Source organism: Phascolarctos cinereus, unplaced genomic scaffold, assembly GCF_003287225.1.
Source record: "Phascolarctos cinereus isolate Bilbo 61053 unplaced genomic scaffold, phaCin_HiC Scaffold_4;HRSCAF=312, whole genome shotgun sequence".
Lineage (NCBI taxonomy): Eukaryota > Metazoa > Chordata > Mammalia > Diprotodontia > Phascolarctidae > Phascolarctos > Phascolarctos cinereus.
The window spans coordinates 195,302,281-195,321,521 of record NW_027555847.1 but is presented as its reverse complement, the minus strand read 5'-3'; the positions used below and the strand labels follow the sequence as shown (position 1 = coordinate 195,321,521).

General features: G+C 36.8%; 1 protein-coding gene and 1 pseudogene across 1 annotated transcript in view; both read right to left on the bottom strand.

The window, feature by feature from the left end:
- Positions 1-19,241, bottom strand: part of TEK (TEK receptor tyrosine kinase) — a 115,601-nt gene that overhangs the window by 10,848 nt on the left and 85,512 nt on the right. Inside the window, exons 15-19 of the mRNA XM_020970033.2 lie at positions 15,724-15,934; positions 8,654-8,764; positions 4,681-4,871; positions 3,005-3,118; positions 2,113-2,183 (exon numbers count right to left, since the gene is read on the bottom strand). Of these exons, the coding sequence (XP_020825692.1) occupies positions 2,113-2,183; positions 3,005-3,118; positions 4,681-4,871; positions 8,654-8,764; positions 15,724-15,934 (698 nt within the window). The remainder of the gene's footprint in view (positions 1-2,112; positions 2,184-3,004; positions 3,119-4,680; positions 4,872-8,653; positions 8,765-15,723; positions 15,935-19,241) is intronic.
- LOC110196672 (signal peptidase complex catalytic subunit SEC11C pseudogene) lies at positions 12,219-12,905 on the bottom strand (annotated as a pseudogene).

Sequence of the window (19,241 nt, the reverse complement as noted above, 5' to 3'; positions counted from 1 at the left end):
CTGTTTCAAATTTATAGAATAAGAACAAATCTCCCATTGATAATGGCCAAATTATATGAACAAGCACTATTTAAGGGAAGAAAAGCAATCGATCAATTCCCATTAGAAAAATATCTTTTAAAAGCAAAATAAATCAGCAGTTTGGCAGAATGGAGAAAAGGGGCAAATGACAAATGTTGGAGGGGCTACTGGAAAACAAGTGTATTGCACATTGATGCATTAATGTAGCTGTCAATTAGTCTAGCCATTCTGGAAAGCACTTTAGAACCATGTCCTAAAAGTTACTAAATTTTGCATCTATACTCTTTGGCCCCACAGTACCACTACTAGGCCTATACCCAAAAAAGAACAAAGGAAGAAGTAATGATCCTATCTGTACAAAAATATTTATAATATTTTTTGTAATGACAAAGAAGTATAAACTAAAGGTGAGCCTATCATTTGGGGGATGGCTAAAGAAGTTAAAGTATATTAACATAATGGAATACCATTGCACTTTAGGAAATTATAAAACAGACAAATTCAGAGAAATAGTGGAACTTATATGAACGGATGCAGAATCAAGTAAGCAGATCCAAGAGAATAGTTCATACTATAACAATGACATTAGAAAAATTTGGAAGACTCTAGGACTCTGAACAATGTAATGATACATGATCCCAAAGGAATGATGAAGAATGCTATCCACCTCCTCACAGAGAGATAATGGAATAATTTTAGCAAGAGACATACATTTTTGGACATGGTCAATACGGGGATTTGTTTTATTTGACTATGCACATTTAAAGATTTGTGTAGGTGGGGTAGAGGGGAGCCTGTTTTAGGTATTGGTTGTATTAAAATAACTTCTGATGTCCCTTCCAAATTTCGGGGCCTCAGTTTCTTCATCTTTTCAATAATAACATTAATAATATTAAGACACTCGTCTGCAGTACATTAAATTTTACAAAATCTTTTCTTTACAACAACCCCATGTAGTAGACAGTGCAAGCATTATTTTATAGCTGAGGAATGGAAGGCTCAGAGAACTCAAGTGAATCACAGTAATAACTCTAGTGATGACAGAGTTAATATTTTAACCCCAAACCCCTGAATTCAAGCCTGTTACTAAGGCTTCTTCTAATATTCTCAGATTCTACTATTTTCTTTCCATTGACCATTAGTATATGGATAAATACAACATTCCTATTTCTCATAAAGGAATCATTGAGATGCTAAGTTATGCTTCTAAAGCAAATCGTTTGGAATTACACAAAAAAAGTCCTAACTATACAGAGCATGATAGAAACAGTACTGGATTTGCAGTTGAAAAATCTGGGTTTGAATCCCAGTTCTTCCACTTGCTAGCTGTATGACTTTGAGAAAGTTTCTTAACTACTCTGATTCTCAGTTTCTTCACATACAAAATGAGGACACTGTACTGGAAGGTTTCTAAGGTCTCTTCTAACTCTAACCATACAGTCTTCTGATCCCAGCAACATCCCTGATTGGTTTGTGGCCCAAGGAGATCAAAGACAGAAGGGAAAGTTCTGTATATAACAATATTCATTGTTGTTTGTTCTCTGGTGACAAAGAATTAGAAATAAAAAGTAGGTACCCATCAGTGGAGTAAGGGTAAACAAATTGTGTCATCTGAACATAATAGAAAATTACTATTGTGGCATAAGAAATGACTAAATATGATGAATTGAAGGAAACGTGGACTGAAGCAGAGCAAAATAAGCAGAATCAAAAGAATGATTCACATAACAACATAACAACAAGTAAAGGAAAACACCATTTTAAACAACATCAGAAACGTAATTGATGTGGTGGATGTTGTAATGTCAGAGAACTGAGGTGAAGCATGCCTTTCTTGGCAGACAGATAGCAGATGATGAGCACAAAATGAGGCACGCGTTCTCAGACATTGTGAATGTGCTTGTTTTGCTTAATTCTGTTTTTTGCTACAAGGGGGGGTTCTATTGGTAGAGTCTAGGGATAGTCATTGGCTGATTAAAACAAAATATTTTAATTTTTTTTAAAGTGACAGTAATGTTTTTGAAAGCAACCATAAAATATTTACTTAAAAATAAAAAATATGTATATAATATATATAAAGGGGTTACTCACACATCACTGTTTGTTGTATACACACTATAATTTAGTGATTCAATTGCCATCCAACGCACTGGGAGCCTGCCCTAAAGAGAACAATAAGGAAACATTACTTACTTTGGAAACATGGAGGCTTCTTAGTGAAGAAAATATTATTCTGTTTCAACTCTGTCTGAATTCATTACTCATTAATATATCCATAGGAAACTATCTATTTGGCATTCTGCCTTGGTAAGGTAGGACTAACTCAGCCACATACATATATACGTGCATATATTTATACTCAGAGGAGAAGTGTAGTGGAGAAAGAGCAAATCTTAGAACTGTGAAGATATATATTCAAGTACTGCCCATGACACATACCAGCTATTGTGAACCCGGGCAAGTCATCTATCCTTTAAGTGCTCTGGGTAACTCCCTAAGATGTTAAGCAGCAGAGAAGATGCCAACTTGCACAGATCAGGGAATTTCCTAATCCAGGAGTTACTGTTACTAAGCCATATGTCTAAAAATGTGAACTTGGTGTAAACTCCAGGCCTTTTCCTATTAACCAGGCTAATTCAGTAAACATTTATTAATACCTAGTATGTGCTACACACTGAACAGGGCAATGAAAATAAAAGGACAAAAATTAAATAGTCCTTACTTTCAAGGAAATTGCATTCTACCAGATTTCTTGACATTGGTTTGCTATTGATCATCTTAGTTTTATAGACCCTCTGACTGTTCTTGAAATCACATAGAGAAGCAGATTACAATTTATTTGAGTGGATATTTGTAAGTGAAGGTGACATCTACTTGAGGAATTCACCTAAGCAGTATAATCAACATTAAAAAAATCACAAGAAAAGCCTCTTGTGGGTCCTTTTGGGAAGAAAATGTCACTATTGATGAGATGTGTCCTTACCATTGTCTTTTTGACATATACTTCTTGACCTCTGGACAATCCAAAATCTGCTATTTTGGCTATGTAGTTTTCTCCAACCAAAATATTTCTGGCAGCCAAGTCCCTGTGGATAAACTGGAATAAAAAAATATAAATTTACATGTTTTCATTTAGATTGCTATTGTGTCAGGCTTATTTTGACAAACCAAGGAACCTGAAGACTAGGGTGTGGGCAAGAGAAGATGATATGTTAGGTTGTGGTAAGAACATAGAAAATGAAAATTCAGTGGATTAGATCCTGCTAGACTACTGTGTCTTAGGTAAAATCACTTTAAGAGGGTTATACAATCATTTCTGGGGCATCACAGTAATCAAGCATCAATATGTATTGTGAAATGTGTATTGTGTGCCAGGTACTGTACTGAGTGATAGGGATACAAGTACAAAAAACCCAAGTAATCCCTGCTCACAAGAAACTTTCCAATATTGTGTTTGGGGAGAGAACAGTAAGGCATGTAAAAATTATATAACACAAATAAAAAATAAATGATGCACACATATGTATATATAAATGTATACATATATGTATGTATATGAAGCAGCTAGATGGTACAGTGGATAGAGTTCTGGGACTGGAGTCAGACTGAGTGAGACCTGGTTTCAAATCTGGCCTCAGACATTTATTTACCAGCTGTGTGGGCTGGGTAAATCACTTAATCTCTGTTTGCCTCAGTTTGCTTGTTTGTTAAAAGGGAATAATAATAGCAGCTACCTCCCAGGGTTTTTGTGAGGATCAAATTAGATAATATTTGTAAAGTGCTTTGCAAACTCTAAAAACCTATATAAACATATATATGTATATACCCACATATGAATATATATATATATATTGTTATTTCCCTTCTTATAACCTCTCTCTCTCTCTCTCTCTCTCTCTCTCTCTCTCTCTCTCTCTCTCTCTCCTTCTGTCAGGCTATTATAAGAAGGGAATGAATGAATGAATGAGAGGTTGGAGATCAGTAAATAGATAGAGGGCTGACCTTAAAGTCAAGAAGACCTGCCTTTGGCACATGATCCCTGGAAGACATTTAACCTTTTGTGGTCTAGCAACTCTTTAAGGTTAAGAATTACAGATAAGTTGCAAACTGCATTCATGGAGCGTGTTTCTGCACCAGGAGTTCCCTATACCAATGCAATCATAGGTTAACAGGAAAAAAAATTAAATCATTTAGTCCAACTTAGCAACTTACCATTATAGTGCATGATTTGGAGCCTAGGTATTCTAGAAGAGTTAACACCTTGACCCAAATACCCCAGAAATTAAGCCATGTAATGAAACTTACTGAACACATCATACACAGCAAAAGATATCAGTCATACAGAGTATATGTAGCTTCAAAGAGACGCATATTAGGGGCAGCTAGGTGACTGGCCCTGGAGTCAGGAGGACCTGAGTTCAAAGCTGGCCACATACTAGCTGTGTGACCCTGGTAAGTCACTTAACCCTGGTTGCCTCCATAAATAAATAAGCAAAATTGAAGGAATAAAAAGAAACGCATACTAGCAAAGAAATTGAGGTCTGGAAGTGAAAATTGTGAAAGAAGACAGTTACCTTAAAAAAAAAACTAACTACATTCTGAGCTAGGTGAAAAATTCTTAATCAAAGATTTGTGCGGTGCAAAGTAATCAAGGCAAACCTGCTTTTGGCTCAAGTAGTCCATGCCTCTGGCCACATCTGCAGCAAAGTGTAGCAGCTGTTGGGAAGACAGTGTAGAAGCCGTGCTGTTGGCAATGGCAAATGCTGGGTCTGTCTCCAGCACTCTACTCTTCCGTAGGAAATCAAGTAAGTTTCCATGAGGAGCATACTCAATAGCAAGGTACAAATACCCTGGAAGGAAAATAAGATGTCATCAATATTCCATCAGCTGTAAACTAGTAATATAGATTCCAAAAAAAATGAGATGTCCTGTGTTCCCTGTTGTTAAGGGGACCAGCTCAACCAGGGAGTAAGTGGTCCTATCCATAAGAAATTGAAATCCTTCCTTAATTTAACAATTTAGGTAACTTTGCAGGATAACTACAAGGTAGATGAAAGCAAGCTCCCATTCCATATTTACCATATATAAATGCAGGACCTAGTGATACAGTGGAAAGAGCCCTGGCCCTTGGTTCAAATCTTGCCTCTGATACTACCAATGTGACTTTAAGCATGTCAATTAACCTGTCTGGGTCTCAGTTTCCTTAACTATAAAATGGAGGAGTTGGATTTGATGGCCTCTGAGGTTTGTCCAGGTGTAGATCTCTAATCCTATGATATATGATTTCTGCTGTGTCTGTGGAAGAAGAATAACAGTATTCTCTCCCCCAAATTGCCTAGACATAAAAGAAGAGATGTAAAAAAGGAGAAAGTTTGCTGGAATGTTTTTATTCTCTCAGAAATAGTGGAATGAGGGACAGTGGATAGAGCTCTGGCCTTAGTGTCAGGAGGACCTGAGTTCAAATCCTGTCTCAGACCAGATACTTGACACTTACTAGCTGTGTGACCCTGGGCAAGTCACTTAACCCCAATTGCCCGATTGCAAAAGAAAGAAAGGAAGGAAGGAAGGAAGGAAGGAAGGAAGGAAGGAAGGAAGGAAGGAAGAAAGAAAGAAAGAAAGAAAGAAAGAAAGAAAGAAAGAAAGAAAGAAAGAAAGAAAGAAAGAAAGAAAGAAAGAGAGAGAGAGAGAGAAAGAAAGAGAGAAAGAAAAGAAATAGTGGAATGGAATTAAAGTCCTTCTTAAAAAGCATAGTTCCTACATCCAGACAAAACTTTCCTTGGGTGAGTTGGGGTTTCAGGTGTATCTCTCTATTAAGTAAAGCTAACTTTGTATTAAGTAAAGTAACAGCTAGTTATGTATGGTTATGTTCTTTCCCCTGGGTGGAGGTGGGAAAGAGGGGAAAGGCTATGAAGAAAAAGCATCGCATTAGAAGATTTCCTCATTTGAAAACTTTGGACAAATGTTCACTAGTAGGTATAATACATTTTCAGTAATCTATCATTTCCTCTAAGATACCAGGAAGGTGATTGCAATGATGCTAGCTGCAAGTTGTGGTTCCTCAAAAAATGAAATCCATATATTTTGTTGAAATTAATAAATTTTATTTTCTCATCACATTGGAAAACAATTTATCTTCCTCATCATATTGTGTTTCAAATCACAGAAAAATAATATATAATAGAAGAGATTTTTCCTCTTTTTTGATATATAATGAAGTGTATCATAATTTTAAAAGTTTTAAGTAAAATTTTAATTTCAAGTATTAACAATTTTAAGTGCTAGTTACAATTAAAATATCCTTGAATTAAGTTTTCCTTTCAATATAAGAAGGTATATACATAAATGATGTAAGGAATCTATTTTCTTACTTCCCATTTCTCCTTCCCACCCCCCATTCCCATTTTAAATTAAGATTTGCAAGAATGAAATATGTGTTGATATGTTGGTAGGTCAAAAGTAAAGCAGAGATAGTCTAGCCCTTTAATATAGTTTGATTAATTGCTGTGGCCAAGATGGCCGAGAACTGTACTATTGTTTCTCAGAATCACCTCCCACCTTTTCTTCTTTTTTTTTCTTTTCTAAAATAAATGCCATTGTCATTTAACTTGAAGAAGATTGTTTGGCTTTACCATTGGCTTAGTGAGTGGTTTTTTAAAGTGTTTCAGTAACAGATATTTTTAGTTTAATAAACTGAGGAAAAGGAAGAACTCCTGGCTTCCATTGTTGGTGTTTGTGTTACAGAGTCCAATAAAATGTTGCCAAATTTGTAAGTAATTGCTAGATGAGCAAACTTTTCCGTGCAAAATGAAGTCCTTGACAAGTATTAATGTGAAGTTGAGCCCATAGAAGATTTTTATCATCTACTCATATCCAGACTCACTGAGTGAATGTTTTCTCATGATGCTTCACATAGGAGGGGCACAACAAATATTTGTTGAATAACATCATTGGACTAAGTTGAAAGACTGAGTTATAGGAACAACTTTGTTACTAAGTGGCCATATGACCACAGGCATATTGCTGAACCTTGTGGGTGCTCATCTGCAAAAAGGAGTTAGACTAGATTTCTAGATTTCTTTTTCAGTTCTAAAATTTAGTGATTCTGGAGCTAACATTTAAATGAATGTTAAAGGCTTATGCTTTGTAGGAGTTTTAGGATAAATGAAATAATGTATGGGAAAATACTTTGCAAAATATAAAGATTATAATGCTTTATTATCATTTGTCTTTATGATACAAAAAAATCTCAGAAAATTCAGGTCACCCAAAGAGCAGAGAAAAGATGTGTAGTGGTTCAAGTAGGGGGCTGTCATTCAATCAGTTAACAAGAAATTACTAACTACCTGCTACTATGTGCCAGGCGCTTAGGTTCTGGGGAGACACAGAAGAAATGGAAGCCTCTATCCTCAAGGACCTTCTATTGTGTAAGGGGAGGCAACACATACACATTTTAAAGGACATGTACAAAGGTAAATACAAGATAATTTTGTTGAGGAGTCACTAGAAGCTATGCACAGGGGTGAGGAACCCACTGTGGCCTTCCAGGTCCTTTGGTGCGGCTTTTGGACTGAGTCCAAGATCTACAGAATAAATCTTTTCATTAAGGGGATTTGTTCTATGAAGTTTGGATTCAGTCAAAGGAACACACTTGAGGACCACCTATGGCCTCGAGGCTGCAGGTTCCCTGCCCCTGATAGAGGTTTGGGGTGGAGAAAGTATAGAAAAGCCTCAAGTGGAAGGTGGCATTGAACTCCAAAGGGTGTTAGAGGTTCAAAGAGGAGGCAGTGTAGTCCAAGCTTGAGACCAATCCCTGCAAAGGCATGAAGATAGGAAATGGAATGCCATGTGTGAAAAAAAGTGAGAAGGTGTCTTTAGTTGCATTATAGAGTGTGTGAAGCATATTATCAGTGATGATTTGCATTCAGGCGGCACAAAAGATATAATCAGAGACATGCTTGACTGGAAAATGAGGAGGTGAACCCAGCATATAAGAGGTAGGAATAACAGATGGATTGTCTATCACTACACTAGAAACAAGAATTATTAAAACTCCCTACTTGTTGATTAGGCCCTCTATAGAGAATTTATGGAAATACATGGACCAGAATGGTATTAAGTGAGGTGATATGGAAGGGCTACAATCTGCACCAATGAAGGGAATATGTCTCTGTAAGCATATATCCATGTAAGCATAAAAGTACATATTAAGGGATTATTTTGTGAATAATAACTATCAATTTGGGCCTCAGCAATACTTAAAAATTGCTGGGATAGTTTAAATTGGGAAGAAAGAAGGAAATTTCAGGAATGTCAGAAAGGACACATGAATTACCACTGTCTCTGGTGGCAGCAGTTCTTTAGAGGTAATGACAGCTAGGAAATACTTCTGTGAGTGTTTGGACTAGGGAAGTTGGTGGTGAGTTCCCATAAGCAGCACTGAATAAACCAAAGTCAGATACTAGTATTCCAGGTTTAATATTTCGTCATACTACACTACATCATGTATCTTGGCAATAAGTAGATGCACCCTATTTTTCTGAAGAATGATATTTTTACCTATATTCTTGATTATTATCTTTCTAGATTCTAATTAGGATACATATTTTAAGCTGTCAGTAAAAAAGCATCCTACCCCGATGTTCACATGCTCCCAGTAGATTGATGATATTGGGATGGTGTCCAAGTTTACAAAGTACTTCCAGTTCTCCAGCAAAATCCCTGTGATCATCTTTGGAGGCATATTCTGGAGGGAAAAAATGTCATTGATTGAAATCCGTTCTTCAATTGTGTCTTCTCAGAATCAACTTTCTCTTCCCCCTCATACATACCTTCAAGTCTTAGAGAAAAATTAAACCAATAGATTATTTTCATGCTTTATCTTATGAAAAATCTTAATTGGACCCAATGGCTAGACTAGGATCTCATTTCTGAATTCTTTAGTTTTGTAGTTAAATCTATTGACAGGCAGACAGGTGAGCAAGTGATCTACTAGGGAACAGGGGTGGAATAGCTCTGACAACTGGAATTAACAATTAATCCATGAATCTAATTTCTTTCCATAGTTTTGACTTTCTCTATACACCATTCCCTAAATCTCTTGTAGAAGATGCCAGAGACTAGGAAAACTGTCTAAATATGATCTCATCTTTTTGCCCCTTCTTATCTATCTCCATACACATGAGCACACCAACCAGAGAAGACGGTCCGTTACAGGTATGAGAAAGAAAAGAAAAGTTCCAAAGTAGGAGTTCTTAACCATTTCAAAACAACACTAACTTGATTGGGAAAAAAATTACATCTTCATTTTCTCCATTCAGTTATGTGAAAACATTCTGAGAAAGGGTCTATGGGCTTTTAGACTATTTTTATTTTTATACTTTCAGTTTTATTGATGTGTTTTGTTTTTATATTATGTTTACAGATTACTCTCACTTTGTGAGTGGTCTCTTGTAACAAAGTAAACAGTTAAGTAAAAATAATAATGATATAGTGAATTCATCTAAAACATCATGTGACATTTCATATCTATAGCAGCATCCTCCATTTTTAAGAAATAGCAGAAATCTATTTTCTATCTCTTCCACTACAAGTCCATTGGAAAATAGAAAAGAAAAAGGCAAATTTCCTATTAACAAATATGTAGTTAAATAGAATAAATTTCCCCACCCCACAGCTGTACGCAAAAAGATGTCTTATTCCAGCACAATTCTGGGGAAGACTATTTCTAAATGTTTAAGTCTTATTGAAAATATATTAAACATTTGCTATTATCCCCTCCTCAAGGTCCATATTGTATGACCTTATAAGAAACAAATTTTTTCAGTAACTTAAAATCTTTTGTATGGGGGTAGGGGACATTATTCTAATTTGTCTGATAATGAAATTATATTCTGCAGTGTGTTCACTGTTGTAGTATAGTACTTAGCTTCCTGTGAGTGTCCATATATATATGTGTGTACGTATACACACATATGCATACATACATATATATATACAGATAATATTCTTTCTCCTTTTCCATCTTGCCTCTCTCCCCACAAAAAAGTTTATGATCATTTAACTTACCAATGTTACTGAATAATGACTGTAAAATTGCTATGGAAAACTTAAATGCAAATCAAAATTCTGAAAAATGGAGTTCTTCATTCTCTTAGGTGGCTTTACCTAGAATAACAAGGGCTTTGGATAAAATCTTAAGATCAGTCTAAGTTCTAGTCTCCTTATGTGACAAAAAAACAAACAAAAAACACTTCTTTAATGGATCTGAGATCTTACTGTTGTGGATACTGCCTACAAGTGGGCCATGTCATTTCATCTTGAGCAAATCTTGTGTCTGAACACCTGTAAATCCTCCATAGGAGGTCAACTCAATGTAATGGGGGCCTTCCTCTAATGGTGTGAGTACCAACACAGCATATAGCAAATAGGACAATGGTGACAATGTGTAATTCATCCTGTTCCCATGTGATTTTGATCTCTACTACTACATGGTTATGTTTGAAAGTTTTCCATTTCATGTGCCTTGGAGATAGTAAGCATCTTGGATGGCAACATCTATTGAAAATATTGTTCTTAAGTTTTTATGACTCAATGTTATATCCAGGAAATTGTGAGCCAAGAAAGGTTAAATGACTTGTCTGAGGTCACACAGGTGGCAGAGATGGGATATATTCTCTCAATTTCCTTTCTTAATTGCTCAAAATATCTAAGCATCCTCATTCTATAACTCCTCCCTTTCTCTGATCACAGAGAGGTATCTCTATTACTAATTCCTCTTGACTCTATCCCATATCATTTTTCTACTGGCACTTTCCCATATTCCTACAAATACACTTAGATCTCTTCAGTATCAAAAAAGAAGGCTTCTGTCTTATTCTTCTCTTGGCTTTTATTGATAAATGTCTTTTTAAAAAAAATATTTATTTTCTTACTTTTAACATTCATTTTTAAAATTTTGAATTCCAAATTATCTCCCTTCCTCCATCCCCTTCACCCACATTAAGATGATATCAATTATACATGTGAAGATATGCAAAACATATTTCCATATTAGCTATGTTGTGGGGGAAATGCAAGAAAAATAAAGTTAAAAAAAGTATGCTTCAATCTGCACTCAGAGTTCAACTGATATATTTCTTTGAAAAAGTTGTCTATATATGGCTCCACTACTTCACCACCAGCACCCTCTAATTTGGCTTCTGCCCGAACCACTTAACTGAAATGGTTCTATTAAAGGTCGCCAATAACATCTGAATCACCAAAACTAATGGCTTTTTTTTTAGTCTTTATCCTCCATGATGGCCTTCTTCAGTCCATCCAATTTTCTTTCTTGACTGCTTTTGACAGTTGACATTTGCCTCTTATTAGATCTCCTTCCTAGGTTCAGAGACATGTACATGTTCTTTTCAACCCCTTAATGGGGGTATTGTCCTCCACTCTCTTTTTTTCCCTCCCTTCAATCTCTCTTTTACCAACCTTTTACAGCTTCAAATGCCACCTCTGCTTGACTTAACTATTTTTGTCTGCGCTACCAGTATCTCATATTTGAATCTTTACAGTAACTTTGCTGTTACCTTGTCTTCACCTCTTATACCTAATCACTTTATAAAGTAATGTTAATTTTTACTTAGTAATACCTCTAAAATCCATCTGCAACTTCCACCACCCCATAATTCAGAGTGTAACAATGGTGGGAAAAAAAAAGGTATTTGGTTTGGGCATGTGAAGTAGAGGAGTAAAGAAAGTATTTAATCTACATCTATTATCTCAATCATACTATACCATTAGGGAAGTACACAGATGTGAAATAAATTATGTTGCCAAGAATCTCATTACCATCTACCTATTCTATATTCTATACCCATCTAGACTATTGAAATATTTTTTTGAAATAATTTTGAAATAAATTTTTTATTCTTCTTACCTTGACTTTCCTTCCTTCTCTTTAATACATTCATAACACTGCTCACAGAATGATTTTTCTTAGGCATAGATCTGACTATGCCATTCCTGTGCTCAAAATTTTTCAAATGACTCCTGTGGAGGAGTTGGTCCTTGAAAGCCCAAAAATTAATCCCAGAAAAAAAGATTGCTGAAATGAAAACTAATTTTTTTAGCTCATGAACCATTTATTTGGACAAGACAAAAAAGATCTGCACACTGTTCTTTTATACAGGAAATGGAACATTTCACATATATTAGTTTTTCCTTTTTTCAATAGAATTCATTTTTGACCAGACCCAAGAATAGCTGCTCATTTTAGGATTCACATTTGCACCCATTACAGCCAAAAGAGTATACCTGAATTTTGGATAATCATTCATGATTATGGTAACCATCCCAACCCATGGCAAAAACCTTTTTGCTCTTTCTACAACATCCTTCTTTTCTAGGTAGTTTTGACGTTCTTTGTGCAAACCTCTATCATCAACTTCCTTATTAGCTCCTTTAGTCAGAAATTTGACAGCTCCATCATCTTTTTCATTAACTTTGATGATTCTGTGAACTATAGGAATATCCCTTCCTTTAGCTTTAAAGACATCTATTTCTCCAGCTCTAATAGGATCTTTCCGAAAATTTGTTAAAAAAGTCTCTTTTATGAAATGCTGGCTCCATCCATACTTTACTCAGAACCACCACAACAGGGCTTTCACTCTCCCCAACATCAAGCCACTGCATATCACAAGAGCAGAAAATACAATCATGGTAAAGTTTAAAAAATACAGCTGGTGCTTCTTCATCTTTCTTAGGTCCCCAGCTAGAAGCCAGTCCCTATATAGGGAAGAAGAAGGGGATGGAGCAGGCCAGTGGCCTTCAGGTAAGAGGAACACACTCTGAGCAAACAGTGTTTTACCACGGGTCTTTCCCAACCTCTATGTACTTATTGGAAATGCAGTTAAGAAGACGCAATCGATGGATTAATGAGGAGATAACCCCGAAAAGGGGGAGGGAGAGAAACAGAGAGAAAGAAAGAGGAAGAGAGAATGAGAGATAGATGGAGACCAAGAAACTGAAACATTTTGCCAGGGCATTCATTAACAATGGCTGAGAGCTCAGAACTGTAAAAGATAATGAAAATTATCTTTTATTTAACTTCCCAGAGGAGAGAAGTCCTATTTTATACTCCGAAATCCATCTAGGCAATGAGTCAGTAGTAGGGTGAAAAGGACAAATAGAAGTGATTGAATAACCCTTATCACCACCCACAACCCACCATTGCTACCCACCAAATAAAATGTTAACTCCTTTGTCTGAATCTCTACAATGTACTTGTACCCTACCTTTCTAGATCTGTGTGTGTCTCCAGCTTCTCAGGATATCTGTACTTGTACTTCAAATTCAACACATCTAAAACCAAATTTATTATAGCCCACCTCTTCCTCAATCCTACTCCTCTCTGAGACTTCATATTTTGTTGGTTTGTGGCATCATTTAATTTCCCATATTCAAAACTTTATCACACCTTTGAAGCCTTGCAAGATCAGCAAACGGAGCTGGTGAAAGAGGCCTTACTCCATTGTGCTGGCATCTAGGCAGAGGTGGAGAAGAAGGTATTTTCTCCCCTTGAGGAAGTATAGTGTCATTAATGGAATGAACATCATGTCCCTATATACTCTTACACTGATCCACACTTCGCAGCCTTCCCTGGGCCATTCCCATCATGGTCCTGTCACTGTGGTACCCCTAAGGCCCATAGGGCCTGCCTTCCAACTAAACACCTAAAAGTGTGAAGGTCAAACCTTCCCCTCTCTCAGCTTGACCACACTCACAGGACTATCTTCTGTATTATTACCACCTAGCACCATTCCCCTCTCCCAAATGTTTTTGCCTCAGGTGAAGATATTGAATTATGTCTCTGAGCTATTCCTGACCCTGGTCTCCTGTGTCCAACATCCTTCCTTTTGGCCTGCACATAGAATTTTGTTTTGCTACTTAAGTTGTTATAACTCAAATGGACATCATTTATACCACATTGGGAGATGATTAGTTTGGTAATGAAGAGGAAGAGGGTATGATTGATTTTTCTTCTATTATATGCAAGACATTGTCCTAAATGGGTGGTGGTGGTGGTGGTCCAGAGACAGAAACAAAATCAGTCTCTGTCCTGAGAGAAAATAGGAAGAAGAAAAAAAAGATAGGTGGAGTAGGTAATAGAATTAAACAACCTATCAAACTCTTCTAGGCCTTCACAAATCTCTTTGGTCTCCAACATCTATTAAGATAAAGTTTTTAGATTGGAGAGTTCTTAGCTTTGTGGTGCCAAGTAATGGGTTGGTATGAGTTTCTTTACCCTACCAATCATGCCTAACAGTTCAGTTACACAGTGGATAGAGTATTGAACCTGGAACCAGGAAAACCTGAATTTGACTTTGACCTCAGACATTTACTACCTTTGTGGCCCTGGACAAGTCATTTAACCTCCATCTACTTTAGTTTCTTATCTGTAAGATGAGGATAATAATAGCACTTACCTTTCAAAGCTGTTGTGAAGATCAAGTGAGATGATATATAATATATATAATATATATATATATACACACATATATATATACACATATGTATATATATAGTACTTTGCAAACCTTAGAGTGTTATGTAAATGCTAGCTATTATTACTATTATTGTGCTACCTGTGCAAAGTAAGCTCCTAGAGAGCAGCAACTGTGATTTTTTACCTGTATATCTCTAGCCACCAGTGTAGTGCCTTGCACATGGTAAGCACTTAAAGAATATTTGTTATTTGTTATTAAACCAATGGGTTCCCTGTTCTACTTCCATGCTAAAATGCAAACAAACCATAGGGTTTTCAAGCTAGGCAGAACCTTAGGAATTATTTATTCCAACTACCTCAGTTCATAGATAAGATAACCAAGGCACAGTGATAATACATGATTTAGAAAATGGAAGTGGCCAGGATTTCTACCCCAGTCTTCTAACTACTAATCCAATGGTTTTTTCCCCTATGATACGGTGTTGTTTGCAGACTTGTATTAAATCTCTAAAGCTGTGCACAGGAATAAATGAATAGGAACACACAGATTGATAATCTCCTAAGTAACACAATGTATAGAGTACTGGGCCTGGAATCAGGAAGATCTGAGTTCAAATTTGATCTCAGACATTTATGAGCTCTATGACCCTGGGCGAGTCACACCCTCTCTGTGCCTTAGTTTTATCATCTGTAAAAATAGGTAGGATAATAGTACCTACCTCAATAGCACTGTTATGAGAATCAAATGAGATAATAAATGTGAAGTGCTTTGCAAACCTTAAACTACTATATAATGCTAGCTATTATTATTAATTTCAAGAGGAAGAGGGCAGTGGGGAAACAAAAAAGGCCTCATGTTGGAGGTAACACCTAAATAGTACTTCAAAAGAAGCTAGGCATCCTATGAGGTGGTGGTAAGGAGAGTGCATTCCAGACAACTGAGACCATCTATGCAAAAGTTTAGAAGGAGAGCTTGAACTGGAATGTATAGAGACTCTAGTAGGCCAACACATCCCAGGAGTGTCATAGGAAACAGTGTCATTTGAAAGGAAATATTGCCTCCCGTTTGATATGACAGTTATATATGATACTTGGCTAATTTTTTACCCCAAGAAAGTTAGCACATAGAGTACAATTTCAACAGGAAGCTGAATTTTTGACTAGGGTAGCCTACTCAAATGAAGACTTGATATATTTGGCCCACTACTGACCTTTCATTCTTTTAATGGCAGCATCCATCCGTAACCCATCCTTCTTGATACGGGCCTTAAGGACTTGGCCAAAGTTCCCTTCCCCAATCACATCTTGAAATTTGATGTCATTCCAATCAAGGACTGGATAGATTGTGGGGTCTGGGTTGTTCTTGGCTTTCCTGTTCAGGGCAAGAGTTCCTGAGTTGAACTGCACAGCTGGTTCTTCCCTCTGGGAAAAGGAAAAGAAATGACAAGTTGCATAATACCAAGATACATGAGAACTTTTTATTTTCTTTTTGGTAGCTAATCTTTTTTCCTGGATGAGAAGAAATGTGGGAGGGTCAAAGCAGTAACTGAAAAGCTTTTTCCTGAAATATACCTCTTTTGTTCCAGAGTGAACTCCCCTGTTAGAATGTAAGCCTCTTGTGTGTGTATATTTCATTTATGGATTTGAATTTCCAATACCTAGTATAGTCCCTGGCACACACTAGGTTCTTGATAAATGCTTGTTGATTGATTGAAATCCAGTGTTAAAGTTTGATGTGATCATAGAGTTTCATCCAAAGCCATCTCTAGGGTGACTTCTAGGAGTATACCTTGTTTGAGAGGTGTTCGAGTGATTTTATACACACACACAGATACATATACATATATACACATATATATACATGAATAGCACATATATACACATACAATATATATTGTACATGTAGCTAGATTGATAAATCTCTTTTTCTCTCTATCTATATAGATCAATAAACCTGTGAGAACAGATGCCTGAGGTATGATTCTGTTGTGCACGTTGCTATTTCTGCCTAATTGTCTATTAGAATACCTCTGGTTGGTCTTAGTCTATTCTAGGTCTTGGAGTCACCTAGGCCTGCCCTGGAGTAAATGGGAAGTCCTTAGATTGCTGATGTTTGGGAGAATCTGTCCTAGTATGCCTTTTTTCTCCAAAGTTGACGCGAATGGGCCAATCTCTAACATTCTGGTGTTTGACAAGATGTACTCCAAAGTGCTACCCCCAAAATTTTTAGCAACTTCCTACTTTCTCTCTCTTCCCCAACCTCCCATATCAGGGATGCTGATAATGGATCTACATAGCTTAGGAGAAAGTACATGGAATTTGAGAGGGAAGAATGCACAAATAAGCAATCCCATTGGACAGGAAACTACATTCAGTATATGAAAGTAATTAGGTGGTGCATTAAATAGAGAATGTTGGACTTGAAGTCAGGAAGACTTGAGTTCAGATTCTGCCTCAGACATTTACTAGCTTCATTTCTCACTTGGCTATACCACTTTGGGACTTCTCTGACTGATTTCTTCACCATGCCCCAGGAAGCTCATTATTGGGATAACTTTATCACCCTGTAAGATCAGCCAGGGTACTTCATCTCATCACAACCCTCTGCCTCTCTGATTGGAGGGTGGGATCATGAACTCTAACCCTCCATTTAAGGAGAAAGCTCAGTTTAGAAATTCCCTCATTTCTTACTTGGCTGCGCTACTTTGGGACTTCTTTTACTAATTTCTCCATCGTGATCTTAGTCAAACACTGTCTTCTTACATCCCCCCTCACCATTTCCAGCTTCCTTTTGTATTTTGTCTTTCCCCCCATTATAAGCTCCTTGAGGGCAGGAATTGTGTTTGGTTGTTTTTTTTTTTTTTGGTTTTGTTTCAGTTTTTTTGTATTTGTATCCCCAGTGCTTAGCACAGTGCCTGGCACATTTTGTTGTTTACTTGTTTCAGTCGTGTCTGACTCTTTGTTACACTATTTGAGGTTTTCTTGGCAAAAAAACAGGAAATATAAAGGAAATTTACCATTTCCTTCTCCAGAACCTAGCACACAGCAGGTGCTTAATAAATATTTATTGACTATCAACTAACTGTGTAACCCTAGGCAAGTCAAGTGTCCATGTGTGAATGGTGCAACACTGAGTGCTGAAGGTGTCAAAGTTTAGACCACCTCAGATAGAAGCTGTCACAGCGTTTTAGGACGTCCAGGATTCCCTTTCTTTATATGTATGTGCTCTGCGTCCATTAAAGATTCAGTTGGGTTCCCACGGGCATGTCTGAATTCTAGGTATTATTACTTCTCCAATCTGTCCAGATCTGTGAGAAGCCATCAACACAATGAACTGGGTCACTGATTGTTTATGGAAATAACTTACATGTGATACATACTCACCTTCAATTCGTTGTGTGAATCCACCAGAAGTGAGGCATTCCTGCCTCCAGGAGAGTAAAACTAACAGAGTCCCTGGGCCCCTGAGAGTACTTAGTTCATTTCACAAGTCTGTTGGTCTCCTGGTTAGGGTGACTGTTAAGCTGACTAAAGCTAAATTATAGACCAAATCAAATCAGGCAACCAATCTTCTAGTAACCTTTAATGAAGGGAAGGAAAGGGATTCTGTGTATATGTATGTATCTTGTTTTGAGCCACTCAAGATTCATTCCTCAAATGTAAGTATGGAAAACTGGTAGAATAAGGTATTTGTTAATTTTGCAGAAGTGGAAGCCTCAAGCTTAAGAACATTTCATTCTGCAATGCAAAATTCCTGAGATGCGGACACTAACAAAGGATGATATTGTGGCCCACTGATGATGTCTAGGCCAAAGGAGTAAACAGTATCAATTCCATGAGATGTGACTATGGGTGTGAAGGACACTTAAACATGAGACAAATTTCAATAACTTGAGAAAAGGAAGGTCTGGAAAATTAAAAATCATGAAATAGAGAAAGGCTTACACTACTCAATATGCTCAGGCTGACTTCCTTGCTAAAAGATTCTTATTCTATTGGAAGGTTTATTTGGAGAGTGTGGGGTCATAGCTCCAATTTCCATTGATAGTGGAAGCCAACAAGAAAAATAAGACTTGCTTGAAATCTTCAGTGGTTCCTCATTATCTACAGGATAAAATACAAATTCTTTAAGCCTTCTGGGCCCATTAGGCCTTTCATCTGGCTCCCATCTACCTTTCCAGTATCCTTTTATACTACTTACCTTCATGAACTCTGTTCCAGCCAGATCTGATAACCTGAAGTTGGTATTCCCACATCTTGCCTCTGTGTAATCAATTCTACCTCATCTCCATCTCTCAGTACCTTTGTCTTTCTTTAAGGCTTTGATGTCACCTTCTCCATGAAGCCTTCTCTGATTCCTCTACTTGTTAATATTTGATTCCTCCTTATTTTCCCCTGTATTATATTTCTTTGTCTCCATAACAACAACAACAACAAGAATGCTTGCTACCATTTATATAAAGCTTGCAAAGCGTTATCTCATGTTATCTCATTTGCTCCTCATGATCCTGGGAGATTGGTAATGGAAGCACCTTGAAGGCAGGGACTTTTTTATTTTTGCCTTGGTATCACTGAAGCTTAGTATAGTGACTACTACTATTTTAAGGCTCTATTGGTCTTTAAAATATATATTTGTTGAATTGAATTGCGGGAAGTTACAAAAAGGCCCAAATTTGTTGTAATATGTTTAAATAGAGAAGGCTACTTATATGTTCTAAGCATAGAAGCA